The sequence below is a fragment of the Quercus suber genome, unplaced genomic scaffold (genome assembly GCF_002906115.3).
Source record: "Quercus suber isolate HL8 unplaced genomic scaffold, Cork oak 2.0 scaffold_1, whole genome shotgun sequence".
In the NCBI taxonomy this organism is placed as follows: domain Eukaryota; kingdom Viridiplantae; phylum Streptophyta; class Magnoliopsida; order Fagales; family Fagaceae; genus Quercus; species Quercus suber.
Window position 1 is genome coordinate 2,213,042 of NW_027069468.1, and position 17,619 is coordinate 2,230,660.

Genomic DNA, 17,619 nt, shown 5'->3' on the forward strand with positions numbered 1-17,619 from the left:
CTTGTTAGATTCAGCCAAGGCCTTGACCTTCTTTAAAACATCATTGTGAGATTCATACAAAGTCTTGACATCCTTTGAAACTTTGTTCACCATTTGCCATAATTCTTTCCAAATTTCTTTTTAGTCACATTCATCAATAATAGTTCTCTCTATTATTGGTGCATTAACCTGGTAAATTTGTGCATTATCTTAGCAATAATAGTTCTCTCTGTTAAAGGAAATTTATTTAAAGATTTGTTGGAGGGTGCAAACTTCTAATGGAATAAGATTAATCCCATTTTATGAGTTTTCCATCATATTCTTTAATAATTGCACTATACTTAATACTCTCTCTCTCTCTCTCTCTTATTAATACTTAATAATAAGAGAGAGAGAGAGAGAGAGAGAGAGAGAGAGTATTAAGTTCTCTCTTTAAGAGTATTAATACTAAATAAGAGTATTAATACTTAAAAATAGTTCTCTCTTTTATGAGGTTTCTTTCTCTTCTCTCATCGGTTTTTTTGTAAATTGGTTTTAGTAATTTTGTTTTAATGTGTGTTGGGTAGTCGCTAGTTCATTTAACATCAGACTAATAGAAGCACTAATTTGGCACGTGTATGAAGTTTATGCAGAAAATTGGCCAAAATAAGAGTTCCTGTGGTATCAGGGCATTTTTCCCTTAAAAAATATGGCATACTTTAAATGAAAGTTGAAACTATGAATTAAGTGGTGCATTAATTTTGCAATAATGCTTATAAGGGAAATTATTTAAATGTTTATTGAATAGTACATTAATTTTGCAATAATTAATGATTATGTCCTGATAAGGAGATTTATTTCAAGGGGGTGTTAAGGCATTTTTCCCTTAAAAAAAATGTCATATTTTAAATGAAAGTTGAAATTGTGAATTAAGTAGTGCATTGATTTTTCAATAATGCGAAGCTTATAAGGGAAATTATTTAAATGTTTGTTGAATAGTACATTAATTTTGCAAGGTTATCTTCTTATAAGGAGATGTATTTAAAGGCTTTTAAAAAAAATTCCAAAATTCTCTGGAGTTCGTATTGTACTCTTACTACTCTATCACATGGAGTTTTTTTAATCCTAACTATGGGAGGACAAGAATCTGAGAATTTGGATAGATGGGCCAAGGATAATGTCAGAAGTACAAATCTCGGAAAGCACTGACAACAAATCCTTGGGAAAATATGAGCAACCTTTTGCAGGTACGGGGAAACTATAACGCCAAAGGACCCCGAGGATACCAACATATCCTCGAGGGGCCGAGAACCAATGCTAAGGGCCTTCAAACACAAACCAAGGATGAGAAGGAGGATTTGTTGTCGAGCTAGGAAAGGAAGAAGATAGATAAAGCATCAATCACCTCTGCATTCAATACTTTAAATCCACTTAGTTAGTCGCATTAGTAAGGAAATGACTCCTGAATAGTGTCAGCACAGCTCGTAGCCTAGTGTAGAAGCCTTCTAGTAAGGCCCTGATGGGACAAGTATCAAGGGTATTGAATCCTAACCCTCCAGATGGAAGGCTAAGATACAACTTAGATTATTATATAAGGCAAGGAAGCCCCTAGAGGAAGGGGATTCACTTTTGTAACCTAAAATTAATTGTAATCACTACCTTGGACTAAACCCGAAGAACTCAATACAAGCCCTTTGAAGCTATTTCTCATCCATATTCTCATAATTTCATGTAATGTCAATTCTACCAATTCTTGTTAGTTCCTTTCCATCTAAATAAAGGCATTAAAGGTTGATTAATCATCCCATCTCTTCAAATCTAATTGTGTGAGCAAAAGTAACAAGTATTGACACGTTTTTGACTTGATTTATTTTTGCCTGCCACACTAACATTTCATTTCAAAATATATGGATCAAATTAAACCATGTTATTAACCCACTGATTAAAACCTTAAATTACAATACCAAATCATCTATTAAAAAAACAAATTGACATGTCACATTTTTATTGTTCTTTTTAAAATTTATTTTAGTTTAAAACCAAAAAACAAAAATCCAAATCTAAGACCCAACTCACTGCCTTACCACTCCTCACCATCACTGTGGTGCTAACACTAATGACACGTTTTCAACTCCGACGATGTATATAAAACATTTATTTTGAAATCAAAGGTTAGGATTTTAAGACCTCTGTGTGGTAGGGTAACCTAAGAAAATTATTTAAAAGTTTGAATTTGCCTTTTGTCCTCTTTACTTATATTTAAAAAAAATTAAATTGTGAAAATTTCCCTTATGATGTCAATTTATATATAATTTTTTGAATTGAGCAATACATGAATATAATTGTCAATTTATATGATGTCTTATTATTTCATCTCTTTTCCATTTTAATTTTTATAACATCCCAACAAAATGGAGGGATATTTCTATACTCCTCTCTTTACATTAGTTTTAAAAAATTCAAATATCGGGAAGGGATAACTATTCACCTCCTTTCTCCTCTACATCTTCCTAATAACCTTTGTTAGAGATATATTAAACATATTATCCTAAAATAATAGGCCGAAACCCACACCTACTATGTGTGCAAGACAAGTCTCCTCCTTGTACTAGTAGTTTAGGGTTTAGTCTCCTATATAAATTCATGTTATGATGTGGGCGAAAGTGCCCACAACAAATGGTTTCTTCATGGGAAGTACACCTTGGCCTAGAATAAACTACGCAGATGGTGAAAATGGAGTTGCCACCTGATTTAGATCCAGGAACCAAATTGGGCATTTTGGACCACTTACTTACATGCATAGATCTACATACCAGATTATGGGTCTAGAGTTTGGGTACGGCTTAGGAAAGTGTTAGGCACCCAAAACCGACCCGCTTGTAGGCCAGCCTCCATTATGTGTTGCTAGATCATGTTTAAATAAAGAAGTAATTAAAAGATCACACAATAATTGAAAAGGAAACACATTAAAACCACAACCAAACATATACTAAAAAGGAAAAGATAATAATAAAATAAACACAACAGGAAAAACATCACAAATAAATCAACCATGACAAAAACACTAAAATAAACAAGGAAAACAATTAAACATAAATAATTTACCTAAATAAAGTTAAACAAGTCATACTGCAGGTTAAAATTGATTAAAAAAAAAAAAAACAAGATTTTTGTCGAATATGGGTTCAGGGTGTGTATGCATACTCAACTACGTGCATGCATAGTCAAAACCATACGCATGCATTCTCAGTGATGTGTACTTATACTTTAGTACATATCTGAAAAATCACATCTTTATTAAATCAACCAAACACAAAACCAAAGAAACACAAGAGAAACCCTAAAAATAAATATGATCAATAAACTACAAATATACAATATAAACAATTAAACAAATTAAACACAAATATACAATAAACTACATTAAGAAAAACACGTGGATATATCACAAGAATGAATAAAAGGCACAAACACAATAGGAACATATTATATTCAGCCCAAAATCATATTAAAACTGTGAGAATTATGGTTAAGTGATTAAATTCACCATTTCCTAACAGCTTAAGCTTTTGGGACAATCGGTAATTTAACATGGTATCAGAGCAGGAGATCTTGAGTTCGATCCCTGACTTTACTCTACCTCTCATTTAAAATGTTAAATTCTCACTTGTTGGGCCCCCACTTATTAAGGGAAAGTTTAGGCCCACAAGTGAGGGGAAGTGTGAGAATTATGGTTAAGTGATTAAATTCACCATTTCCTAACAGCTTAAACTTTTGGGACAATCAGTAATTTAACAAAAACATATCAAATTGAATAAGAATCCACAAACTAGTCAAATATAACAAGTTAAAGAAACTATATTAAGAAATCATGTAATTCATATTAAGCAAAAGAGGAGTTCATGGAAAGAACACTCACCTTACTTAGGATCACAAGTTTGAGGTTTTTAATCGACCCCTCAATGCCTACAATATTGAGATTAGATTGAGATAACAAGATAATTAAAGAGCACAATAGAACTCAAGTAATCACAATTCAAGAACAATATTATTTTGAAAAGGTTTTGAAAACAAATAAGAAAAACAAGTTTCTGCCTTAGTTTAATGCTAGAAAGAAGTTTTGAAAGACTTTTAAAAACGTGCTAGGGTGTTGTGGTGAGTTTAGAAAAGATGAACTAGGGGTTAGAAAGCATGCAGGCACTCTTTTTAACTATGGTTTGGATTGGAGACATAAGGTGAGTATTTATATGTTAAGACTAGGGTTTTCAAGGCATTTCAAAGGTCTTTGGATGTTTCCAAGGGTCTAGGAGCCACCCCATCAAATAATGGTGTTTTAGGGGCCTAAAACTTAATTTATAAGGACTTGGAAACTAGCATGCATACGCATGCTTCCCCAAGACCCTAATTTTGACAGTACTTTTGGTCCAACTTCAAACGGTCATACCTTGCTCAATATAAATTCCAATCATGCATAATTTATGTTCAGATTAAAGCCCAAAATGTCTAAATTCCAATGAAATAAATCGTATGCAAATATTCTTTGTGGATCAAAAGTTATGGTCAAAATAGTGAGTAAAGGTCATTTTTCAATATCATTTTTAAAGCGATTTGAGCACTTTTAGTTGTGATTACTTCCAAATCATTGTGAATTCTTTAATTACTCTTGCTTAACATATGTCAAGCTCATCATTAGGGCCAGGGACCAATGGGTACAAAACGAGGTACCTACATTTGGTTCATTGTAACATAGACTATTGTACTACACTCTTATATAATAAAGATGTAGCCCTTAATGGTTTCCTTCGTGGATGTAAGCCGACAAAGCTGAACCACGTACTCATGTTCTCATGTTCCTATTCTATGCTTACACTTCTACATCTACTCCAACATGGTATACATATCAATGCTAATATTTATCATGATATCATAGCCAAATTTCATTCTTTGCATTAGCAAATATCTCTACACATCAAAGAAGATTTCTCTATGCACAGCACAAATCCACCATAGTACCCTTGCTTTCCTTCATATATGGACCCAATAACATCACACAACTCCCACAAAACCATTGTCGCTGCCTCGCCACTGGGTCTCTAATTTCTCATGCAAGACATGCCTCTCCCTTTCAACTTTGTACAAAATAGAGCCTTCGCCTGATGAAACCAACCACAAAAATGTGCTTTATGGTCTTCTACGACCAAAAGCCAAGAACCTAGTGTCCATTGGCAGTGGCACGCGCTGCCACTCGCGGTCACTAGTTTCAGCAAACGTCCATGTGCCGCTTCAAATTCTAGACTCTCGAATCGGCTTTTAGGCACACACACCACCATGTAGACCTTGTCATCCACCGATCTACAAAACCCAAGAATTCAACATTCATCTGACCAAGCACGTGCTCTCATGCACCGAAGAACCATCTGACTAGGTTTCTACCATCACCTCCACACATCAGTGGATAATGCATGCGCCTACATGAGTTGAAGATCCTTGCTGATGTCATGATGACGTCACACATGCCACGTTAGCAGCCACATAAGCTTCACCACATTAGCCCTAACCCACGCCATTCGCCACATCACTAACATGCAAGCTTGCCATGTCAACACCTCAACTAACCTAGACCGACCGACCCGAATATCCTAGATCTGACCCCGTGGGCTTCACATGATTGACTAGACCCATTGACTACCTGTTGACTAACCATTGACCTTGAGTTTTAGTTTGAGAGAAGGTGTTAAAGATATATTAGATATATTAACCCAATGTAATAGGCTTAAGCTCATACCTACTATATGCGCAAGGCAAGTCTCCTACAGGATTTAGGGATTTAAGGTTTAGGGTTTAGGTTTTATTTGGAATTCAAGAGAGGGTACTCATGAACGTAAGAAAGTTTATCATTATATATATTATTGGAGATTTGTGCTTATTTGTATCAAAATTTATGTTAACAAAGTTCTATTGATTAAGCATTATCTTAACCACTCAAACCATTATAAAAATATGTAGACACACTGTTTCTTTCTTTATCATTAAATTATGTTATCTCTTATCATAGATAGTTTATTAGTGAGTATGATCTAACAAGCTAGTAACAAAATAATGCAAGAGATTAAGAATAAGCACAAATAAAGAAAGAAAGATATTTGGATGTCACTTCAATTGTCATAGTGAATGGGAGTGCTAGTAGCCAGAAGAGCACCCATATCAATTAAGAGCTAGCAAAGTGAGGAAAGCTCAAAAGTGGCATTAGCAAGAGCAAAGTATTTGATAAAGGTAATTTTGTGGTATTAATAAAATCATCCATATTATGCCAAAACCAACGGTCCTAATAAACTTGTCAGCCTCACCTGCATGTCGATGGCCCCACGGCGATAGGGTAAAGTCGACATGACAACGTTAAAGCTGACAGCTGCATCTTGAAGTCAACAAACACCTGGACAAGACGACTAGAATATATAGACGGAAGAAGAAGTTGACGAAGGGAAGCTAAAGAGGATAAGCGAACCTTTGACGAGGCTAACATAGCCTTACTTGGCCTCTACGCATGAGCATATAAGGAAATATCTTGTGCCCCATGTTTAACTCTAATCAAGAGAGTCCTATAAGTAAAAGACCCCGTAAGTTATCCCAAGACCCTCACAAACCAAGGTACGCATAGTTCCCCTAGTTCTGGCACTTTAGAGATGTGAAAGTTTTCTAACTTAACCTTCGAAGGGTCTTCGGCCGATACCACACTGGTACTCTCCTAAGGTCTTTTTTGTTTTTGTTTCGTAAGTGTTGTCTCGAACACATGAGGACTGTGTGACTTACTGACGATTTTTGGCATCATCAGTATTCATTCTCGATACTAAAATGAGCAACAATATTGTTTATTCTTGTGCCAATATTTAAGGGAGGTGCATTGCAAGAGATATTAACTAGTGATGGAGCGATGATTAGTTGAATCTCCAGCTCAATTTGCATCGAAGTAGGCATATAGCTTAGGTAAGACTAAAAGGAAGATTGGAGATCGTGGAAGGGAGCGCCCTTGATGTATCTGAGAATACGGAGGATAGCAAAATAGTGAGTTCATCATATATTATTTGTTGTTAAAGATAATAGTATTGGTCTCACGATACATGCTAGGCTAATATTAATGTGCGTTTTGCTCCAAATTAAAAAGTCAGCTTATTTTACTATTCAACTTTTTTTTATTACTATTCATGAGCCTCATTGTACTTTTTGATACTATTATGAGTCTCACTGTACTATTTCAGCTAACTTTTACTTTTATCTATAAAACTTTCAATAAAAAGTTTTCAGTTTTAGTAAAATAAGCGAATTTCAAACAGACTCTTAGAACGAATTTTGATGCAAATTATTTTTAGTATCTTATTTTGTTTAATCTATCGGTAAAAAGACAATTGCCTTTGGAAATAAAATTTTAAAAAATATATTTTAAGAAATAAGTTGATTTGTTTTCATTTTTAAGTTATCCAAAATAGATGCTTGCACATTACCTAGCAAAATCATACATTTTAGAATAATGAAAAAAAAGTGAACGAATGCATTATTAGCATTTGTTAGTAAACTATTTAAAAAAAATTATAAAAAAATATAAAAAATAATTAATATTTTAAGAGTTTTTTTTAATTTTTTATAAAAATGATGTAACAATTTTCTTAAAATTATTTATCAACAATTATTCTAATAGCGCTTGTTAATAACCTTAGAATATTTGTCATTTTGCTTAATAAGTGTGGAATGTATCTTCCTGAAACTTTTCCTCTACTTGGATAAGAGCATCCGCATTTGGGCTTCTAAATGCCAAATGTTAAGAACATTTGGCATTTAAGCCCCAAAACCCATCAGCAATGGGAAGGCTATATCCCAAATGCTAAAAAAAATATGAGATTTTGCTACAGTACTATCTCAAATGTAAGATGGTACTGTAGCAAGATGGTATAAATAAAAAAAAAATTTAATTAACTTTACCGGCAAATTTCTCACTCTCCCTCATTTTATCTCTTTCTTTTCTCTCTCTTCCTTCTCTCTTTCTCATCCCCTCTCTCTCTCGCCGAATCACCAAGCCGGATCGGTGCTGGGTTTGTTCACGGTGATTTGTTGTTGTGATTTTCTCTGGGTTTTTTTTTTTTTTTTTTGGTGTTGACGGTAGTTTCTGGGTTGCTGGTGGTGGTGGCGGCAGCGGTGGTGGTGTGCAGCGGTGGTGGTGATTGTGGTTCCTGACCAGAAGGAAAGAGAGAGAAAGAATAAATAATGTATAAATAATGTGTTGTAATGTATAATAGTAATTGTGAGAAATATTATTTTATTTTATAAAAATATTATTTTAATGAGTAAGATTGGGATATAAAAGTTGGGATGTTGGAGAATTGTAAAATTGTATTGTATAATTGAAAAAGTGACTTTTTGAGGTGGTAAAATAAGATAGAATTTAGAACCCGACTGTGAATACTCTAAGAGTGTGAACCATGACAAATGTGATATTTCTTTTGGTGCGGGATAAATTATCTTCAACATCATAGAAGTCTCAATCTCTATCCTCCTTAATGTTGAGGTGACTATTACCCATGCTTTTAATTAGCTTTTGTTTAATAGTCTCAAGATATAGAAATTGATAGAGAAATAGAGTGGTGAGTGGGGGTCCGGGCCCACCATAAAGTCGTCGTCTAGCCACTGGCTCTAATTAATTTGTTAATGGAGCCCACGTTGGCGGTTTGCTCTTGCCTAATTTGTCGAGAAGGTGGGCAAAGACATGAATTTTATTTTCAAAATAAAAGCAAAAAAAAAGAAAAAAAAAAAAGAAAAAAAGGACAAAAGGCAATGGACTACCGGCGGCTTCTAATTAGAAATTCAAAATAAATGGGATTATGATTGAGGAATTTGGACCGGAGTGTCAAAGATATTCAGAATTTTAACCCAAAAAAAAAAAGATATTTGGAATGGCATGGATTTGAAAGGAGCTATAGGATTCGGTGGGACCCTCGGTTGGTGAACAAACAGATATGATCAATCTAAATATCATGTTATCAATAGCCCCAAAATCAAATTAATAAAAAGCCCCCAAAAATACTGACCCACCGTCCTATGCTCTATCAATTCGGCTATGGGCCAATCATTCCGACCTATAAGTTTACAATTTGTTAATTTATGCAATTATAAATAAATAAAAATTTAAAGTTTTTTTTTTTGATAGGGTGCGAATAAAATTTTAAAGTTATTGGTAGTACAAGACAACAAATGTGTACTATTTATTGTCATGTACATATCATAAGTTATGGAATTAGATATAATAATTTCCCATGATTCATCTTGATTCTAAAATTATCCATATACTATATACCAATTAATACATCTGCTGCACTTAACTCCAATTTATTAAGGAATCTATTCAAAAAAAAAAAAAAAAAAAACTAATTTGTTAAGGAATCCTAAATCTTTTTTAATTTGATTGTTAAAATTCAGGTAGGCGAGTTTGAACTCTAGATATTGATATTGAAAATGCCAATATGTGTCAATTCAACCACAAGACTATTGGCCTTAGTGCACTGATTCTAATCTATAATTAATGCACATAAAACTAAAGCAAAAAATTAATGCCAAACAGACATTTAAACACTTGAATGTGATTTACCAAATGCTATAAAAGTGATTTTACCACAAAACTCTACGGTCAAAGCTCTATGGCTAAAAATCTATATGGCTAAAGCTCTACTTCCTCCCGTAATGTCAAACAGAACAGGGCATATAACATTACACTAACCAAAGATGCAAGTACTCAACCACCACAGATGATATCCTGCCAAAATATAAAGGATCATAAATAAGAAAATAAACAGTTTCAGACACTCACTTAAAAGCTGACCAACAGTCAGAATATTGGCATGAACCTTTATCATTTGAAAGGAACACTATTCCTTTCAATGCCTTAAATGGACATTCTATCCTCGAATTCAAGCAAACAATTGAAACTTTACGTTAAGAAACAATTGACAGGATATGATCAGTAGTAAAAGAACTCATCTCCTCAGCCAAATTCCCATACCAAAAGATATAGGTATTGATTTCTACACAAAATAAAGGGTTGAATAGTAAACAGAAACAAAAACACTTAAGCTTCACGGACCAATCAACCATGAGTCTTGAACTTGAAAAAGGACAAGGGCAGATCATGTTCCTGCGTTCCTACGGCCAACACGAGCAACAAAACCAGCTTTAATTGGAGCAACTGATCGTCCAGAACCACACTGCAAATATAAAGATCAAAAGAATAAATAAATAAGAAGTTAAAATTCAGTGTCAAGGAAGAGGTTTATTTTCTTTATTTTTGGTGTGGGGGGCAACCAACAAAGACAATATTTTATGAAGATAACAGTCTTAACTCTTAAGTCTAAACATGCTATCACCAACAGTGGATGCAATAAAAGCACCAACAGTCACTTCCAGAATAACATCAGAGCAAATAAATATGGAGAACGAGCAAATATAAACATCCAGAAAGTTGCACCCAGTTTTTGTAACACTAGATCATATGAATATGGTGATCCAGTTGATCAATTACTAAAACTAACAAAACCCAATAAAACACACACACACCAAATCACAATATCATAATAATTCAATTTCCATGAAATTCAATGGTAACTAATGCCAGATCAAACTTTCCCTCAGGAAGGCCTTAGATACAATCCAGCATAGCCCATGGTCAATCGTGTATAAGATAATCTGACAATGTAGGCAAAAGTTACCTTCTCGCATCGGAGAAAGAAGAGACGGTTCTCCTTTGAAAGTATAGTGTCCGGACTTTTGCACCCAATGCAAATAACATACTCATCTGAAAGAGAGGAAATAGCTATTAATAAGAATTCAAAAAGGCTAGTTAAATAACCCACAGGCAGCATAAGAAACACTTAAACAAAATGATCAGCAAGAAGACCAACTGCTTAGCATAGAAAAAATATATTGGTTGAAATATCATAAACTAGAACTCTAGAAGTGCCGACCAAATCACTTCAAGTGCTTCCCTAAAAAACCAAAGTATTGGCAGTTAAGAGGATAGTATCTCATGACACATTCAGCTACTTCAACTTTTTCCAAGACAAGCTGGGAAGGAAGAAGTATTCTTTTTCTTATTGCTGGTTATATGAAACGCCAGAAGCAGATACTTTACTGTGTCATATTATTTTTTACTCATTGCAGTCCATGTGCATACCAACTTAATAAAAGAGTAACAGCAACACTTTCCAGTTTCAATAAACTCTTTATACAGAAACTATAAACAAGACACTTACTGACGTATCGACGCAGGATTCCTTCAAAATTCTTAGGTGCAAATCTTCCCTTCACAACTAATCTTTGCTGCCCATCAAGTGACCCACTTGTCCCCAGTTCAGCAAGCAAGAAAGCCATGACATGGTCTGGCTGCCGATGCATTCTTTTTTTTCCCATAGGAGGAAAGGCAAAATGTTAAAAATCAAAATGAAAAATAAAATGTATTACGAAACACTACTACTAAAGAGCATGTTAATAAAAGAACTCTGGCCCAAAACCTAAGTGAAGCAGTTATTAGCACCAGAAAGATGTCAGTGAACAATGTTGTATAAATTTCATAACTAACAATCTCCAAATACCACCAATATAAGTGGAGAATACTTAAGCAATATCTGAAGGCCGCTTATTATGCATGCAGGCATGGTGAAAGTAATTACGTACAATTACAATGAGAACTTGATCTTCAAATGCACCAGCATAGTTTTTAAAACGCAAACCATATCATGAATCAATTTATCATTTTTTTTTATAACGATAGTATCTACCATGGAAGTAGTTTTTTTTTTTTACTTAAATGTATAATGGAAAAAAATAGAGAAGCCCATAAAGATCTCCATATGGTTTTATTAACCTGGAGAAAGCATATGATACAGAACCTAGAAAGGTTATGTACTTATGTGGTGAGTTTTAGAAAAGAATGTTCCGCAAAAGTATATTCGAGGTAGTCAAAGGCAAAAGGCAACCTTAAGGCGCCAAGGCCTTGTATCGCTTGAGGCATGAGGCGACAAAAAGGCATTAGCCCGAGTAAAGTGAGGTGTCAAATTCCTAATATATTTATTATAATTATAAATAAAAACTTAAATCATATGTACCTACTGTATTAAAATATTATAATGAAGTGTTTTTCAATGTGTTGCATGAAGAAATTAGGTCTATCAAATTATTTCAAAATAGGATTAACATGGTTTAGGCTCTATAAGTTATTCCAACTATAGGTTTTACAAAAAGCTTTCTATAACAATAAGTTTTACAACAAATTTTTGTAAATCAAATTAACTAACAATAGGTTTTATAACGTGCCTTTTTAAATAAATAAATAATGGTTTCACGACAAGCTTCTATATAAGAATTAAATTTTTTTTTTTTTAAATTTTTTTTTTTTTTTTTGAGGCTCTCGCCTTAGTGCCTTTTGCATGGCATAAGGCGGTCGCCTAGGCTCTAAGGCGAGCGCCTCACTAAAAGTGCCTCGCCTTAGAGCCTTTAAGGCACCTTAGTGGTGCCTCGCCCAAGTGCCTAGGCGAGGGCCCGGCTCGCCTTTGACTACAATGAGTATGTTAAGTTGATTAAAGACAGGACTAAAAAAAGTACATGAAATGCAAGTTCAGTAAAATAGAAACATAGATAAAGGGGTTGTAAGACTTGATAGTCAACAGATACAAAAGAATGATTGCTTTTGATATCTTGAGTCAATAATTTATAAGTATGGAGAGATTGAAAAGAATGTAAATCATATCACAAGAGCATGGTGGATGAAATGAAAAACCATTGGAGTATTATATGATCATAGAATACCTTTTATTGTTTTATTGTTGGTATTATCGTAGAAAACTGTTATAACTTTTAAGAGAAATTTTACAAGACTATTATAACTTATAAGACTAACCATGTTCTATGGTACTAAATGTTGGGCTATTAAGAAACATGTTTATAAAATGAGTGTAGATAAAATGAAAACATTAAAATATATAAGTGAAAATACAAGAAAAGATGGGATTACGAAGATTCACTTAAAGAAAAGACTGGTCCTTTATTGAGGGAGAGTAGCTTGAAATTGTTTGGTCATGTGCAAAGGAGAGCAATTAATGATCTAGTGAGGAAGAGTGAGTTGACTCAAGTTGATCGATTGAAAAAACGTAAAAGAAGACCTAAAATAACACTAGTAGAAGCAGCAAAAAAAGGAAATGCGAATTGAGGAGGTGATAGAGAGTATGATTTTGGATATGATAGAATGGTGAAAAAGAAAACATGTTGCCAACCGTGATTAGTTTGTTAAAGATAGATAACTGACCCCAAAGTCTTAGAACTACAACTCGGTTTTTGTTGTGTAGCATATCATATTGTTTGTGGTGAGAAACATGAACATTCAATGAAAATTTTAAAAAATATATACATATAAAAGACATTTATTACAAACTTGAAACATAATCAACTAATGGTGTATTTTATTACCACTTATGCAATAATAATTTTAAAAAATGAATAATCCAAATAAAAATATATTTGCAGCATCCAAAATTTAGTAAATTATCATATGATTTCAAGTAATAACAAATAAATAATTCATACTTCACATTCAAATGGATTATACTCAAAAGTGACAGCACATTTTATACAATGTAAGTAATGTTGTTTCTCATCGCCGTATCAAAAATACTATAGTCTCTCTAAAAGACTAAAAGCGACAATACATTAAAAAAATCATCCAATAAAGAAGATGCATTTTTTTAGTCTGGATAAGCAAAAACTCAGGTATTACTATACATAACAATTCACCAATTCAAAAAAAAATCACACAATACACCCTAGTGAATCGTATGATTCGTAAGCATCTTAAATACACCCAAACAATTCAGAACTTGTTGTAAATCATTCAATACATATAATTTTTTTTTTATAAATATAAATCTTTCAATACATATCATGTGATTCACGATATGATTCATCTTATGCTTACAATTGTGTACCAAGCATACAGACATAAACAATAATGAAGAGTGACAAGGATTGTCATTACTGCAAATTATTAAGAATTCACAACATAGGAAAGGGAAAAAAAGTATAGAGAGCAAAAGAAATACATACGTCTTGCAAAGGTCCATGAAATTCACAAAGACAGTTTTCTTTGTGCCCTCCGAAGAACTTGTGGAGGCCTCATAACAGTCCTACGCCTATCTCCTGCCAGCTCTGGATTATTCTCCCGAAGAATGTTAAACACCCTGCCAAGAAGCTGCACACAATATTGGAGAAAAAAAAAATCATTACTAACAGTGCACGATAATATGTACCACTAATAACATCCACAAGCCTAGTGGGGAGATTGGATAAAATATAACAATGTGATAATCAACCAAAGACCAATGAAGAAAAGAGATGACACCTCTACAAACTCAATGTAACAGCCCATTACCAAGGACCTGAGATCAATGATTCACACACATCCTTCTAAACATACCCTCTCATTATCAGATGACCTAATATGGTAAAGTTACAATATAGGACTCAAAAGCAAGATCTATCCTATGTCTAAGGTCACGACAACCATAGATTCAATAAAATGTAAACACCTGTTTCATTGAAAAATTTACATTCAAGACCGAAAACTGTTGGCGTGTTGTGATGATGCGAGAGTAGAACAATTCAAGGGGAATAAACATTTTTAATTATTTATTTTTTAATAATTAATCCAAGGGGGATAACCTAATATGATAAAGGTTACAGAATCGAACTTAGGGCATCTCCAATAGATGAGGCAAAGCCCCTTTTTCCCAAATTTTGCAGAGCTAAGCCTAAAAATGCTGCTCTAGCTGATTAGCTACCCAATAGACAAAATCGTCATTGCTACAGTGATTCTCCAAATATGGAGAACTTTTCAGTCATTTTTAAATGTCGCTCCAACCATCCAGCAGTCACACAATCCACCACCCCCAAACAGAAAAATTAATTCCCAAATTCATCACCCCACCCACAAATCAACAGACAAACCCATAACTGGCCACCCTTTAAAGCCACCAAGCCCATAAAGCTTCAAAAAAAACCCCTAAAATCATTTTCATCAATTGTGCCCAAAATCACAGATCCTTTGAGCACTGTCACTCAGCAATGCTAAATTTCCACTTAAATGAAGAGGCAGTAAGCAAGAGAGATAGAGAGTTAATGAAATGAAATTATTCGGCAAATATTGGTGTGGAAGTCATTTGGAGCACAATTAGAACTTTGACTTGACAAACCAACTCAAGGATGAAATAGGGAGAATATTATGCAAAGTAGGAGGGCACTTGATAGTGGCAGTGGCTGAGACCCAGGCTAATGAAAGTGGAGAGGCAAAGTTAAAAAGAGTTTGGGTTGTTTTCACCAGTTTGATCCTGCGAGGACAAATAGAGGGGAGGCGCTAATTTTGTTTTGTTGAAGATATGTGAGAAAAGGAAATAGATAAGGAAGGAAGAAATAGGTTTGGGAGAAAGATCAAGCCTGCCATAAACAAGACTAAGAAGATACAAAGATCCTTACACCCTGCTCTCTACCTAACAAAAGGTATCATAAGCATGTTGGCATAAGTCCAAGTACAAAATTCTGGAACTACCAATGATTCAAGATAGTCTGATGGGCACACATTATCCTAAGTCATCAAGGCATCTACAAATTTAACAAATAAAAAAACAAGAAGTAAGAAATAAAATAAATGAAAAAAACATTGTATATGAAACCTATAACGCATAACTTAGGATAATTTGAACTTCAAAAGGGGGTTCAGGAAAAATATAAGTAAATAATATACCTCCTCGTATTCATAATCACGGTCACTTTCTTCCCAAGGATAACGTGGTTGTAGTGATATTCCTTGTCCTTCTTCATCCTCACCAATGTGATCTAAAAGGAAAACAACATAAGATCTCCAGTGTGAAAAAATTTTCAAAACATAATTCAAAGACTATACATGCATCAAATTACCGTCCAAATCTTCCCCAGCATCTCCACTCTCATCATTTAAGGAACTGACTTCAACCTACAATCACACCAACCATCAAAGTTTATTACTGCTGCCAACATATAAATACACACACACACACACACACGTTTGTTCATTGTAGGTACCACAACTACTTACTGGCTTCTTCTTCTTCTTTTTCAAACCAGAGAACGTACTTTCCAGCCCATCAGAAACTACAAATGAGGAAAACATCAAGCCTCTAGCTATCTAATCCATGTAATGGCATTCTAACATAAAATTAAAGGAAGAACAACATCAGATAATTAAAAGTTGTTCAATTCAGACACCTGACAAGTTTTCAGTCTTCTCAGCTAAACCGTCTGCAGAATCATCAGCAGAATCCTGGATTACAACCTTCTTCTTCTTCTTCTTTTTAGTGGGATCAAATGGGGCAATCTGCAGCCACATTTCAACATCAATAAATGCCTCAAGAGGCTGCTTTATGAGGTTTGTACAAATAGCCTTAAGTAGACCTTTCAGACATGAGAATATTTATAACTCTAGACCTTGGCCAAACACTCAATAGTCTCAGAATTGACATAATCATTCAGTTCAAGATCCTATAAGTTTCACTAACCAAACACCTTCGACAGTTTGTTTAACCAATAGTCAAACTCCTACACCATGTAAATGAGGAACCAGAAGCTTCAGACACCCACTTAAATGGGCATTGATGTATTCATAAAATGGAGTGAAAAAATAAAATATAAACTTACATCTGCCACCTCCTCCTTCACATCATTGGGAATATCATCGTCCGCCATGATTGCTATAGAGCAAGTAAAACCAAATCACTAAAATTAGTCACCAAAAAACAAAAAAAAAAATGTCTAGGAATACAACATTATTATTTATAAATATTACTTCAATCACAACAGAAGCACAATACAAAAGACAAACGAACTCATTCCCTATGATAAATCTCTATTATTAAAATCCAGTTTGAATATAACATTGTATCCATAATTCTTTTGTGTGTCTATGTTTCTTTGTGTTTTCTGAGGTTAGGATTTACAATCCAAAAAGATCGAACTGACATGTTTATCTCGTCTAAAACCCTAATAGAAACCTAGATATTAAAATTTATAATTTAAATAAAAAAAAAAAAACAAAAAACAGAAACAAAAACCCTAGAAATTCACATATTCATCACCATCCAAAAGAAGAAACCCTAAAAATCATAATTTAGAAAAATTAAAAATAAATAAATAGATAAATAAATATAAAATCAGAGAGCTTGAGAGAGAGAGTCTCTTACACAAGAAAGAGAACGAACTGGGTTTTGCTCCGAGTGTGTGTTGCGTTGCGTTCTGCAAATGTTTTGATTCTTTAATCTTTGTTTGGTGCCCTCAGGCTCAGGCTTAGGCTCTGGTTTATTTATACCTAGTATCCAGCTTTCTTTTAAAGCCTCTGGGCCGTTCAAGAACAATTTAGAATTGGGCCTTGGCCCATATTTCTATAAACCAGCCGAGCAATACAAGTTTTGGATTCGGCAGCTTATTGGGCTTTCTACTGAAAGCTAAACATAAGCCCATTGGGTTTTAGTGGTCCTTAACTGATTTCGTTTCCCTTTATAAAGTAACTTTGAAACTGATGATTTCCTTTTTAAGCTCTGATCATAC

At 34.0% G+C, this 17,619-nt stretch overlaps 1 protein-coding gene across 1 annotated transcript; it reads right to left on the reverse strand.

Annotated features, from left to right (window-relative positions):
* Window positions 1–9,811: 9,811 nt before the first annotated feature.
* On the reverse strand, window positions 9,812–17,366 carry LOC112040731 (eukaryotic translation initiation factor 2 subunit beta). Its single transcript, XM_024073625.2, is given in 11 exon segments — window positions 9,812–10,205; window positions 10,707–10,792; window positions 11,250–11,392; window positions 14,092–14,143; window positions 14,146–14,236; window positions 15,785–15,876; window positions 15,958–16,012; window positions 16,115–16,170; window positions 16,285–16,393; window positions 16,714–16,766; window positions 17,256–17,366. Coding segments are annotated over 10 exon segments (810 nt in total). The 5' UTR covers window positions 16,762–16,766; window positions 17,256–17,366; the 3' UTR covers window positions 9,812–10,127.
* Window positions 17,367–17,619: the final 253 nt, after the last annotated feature.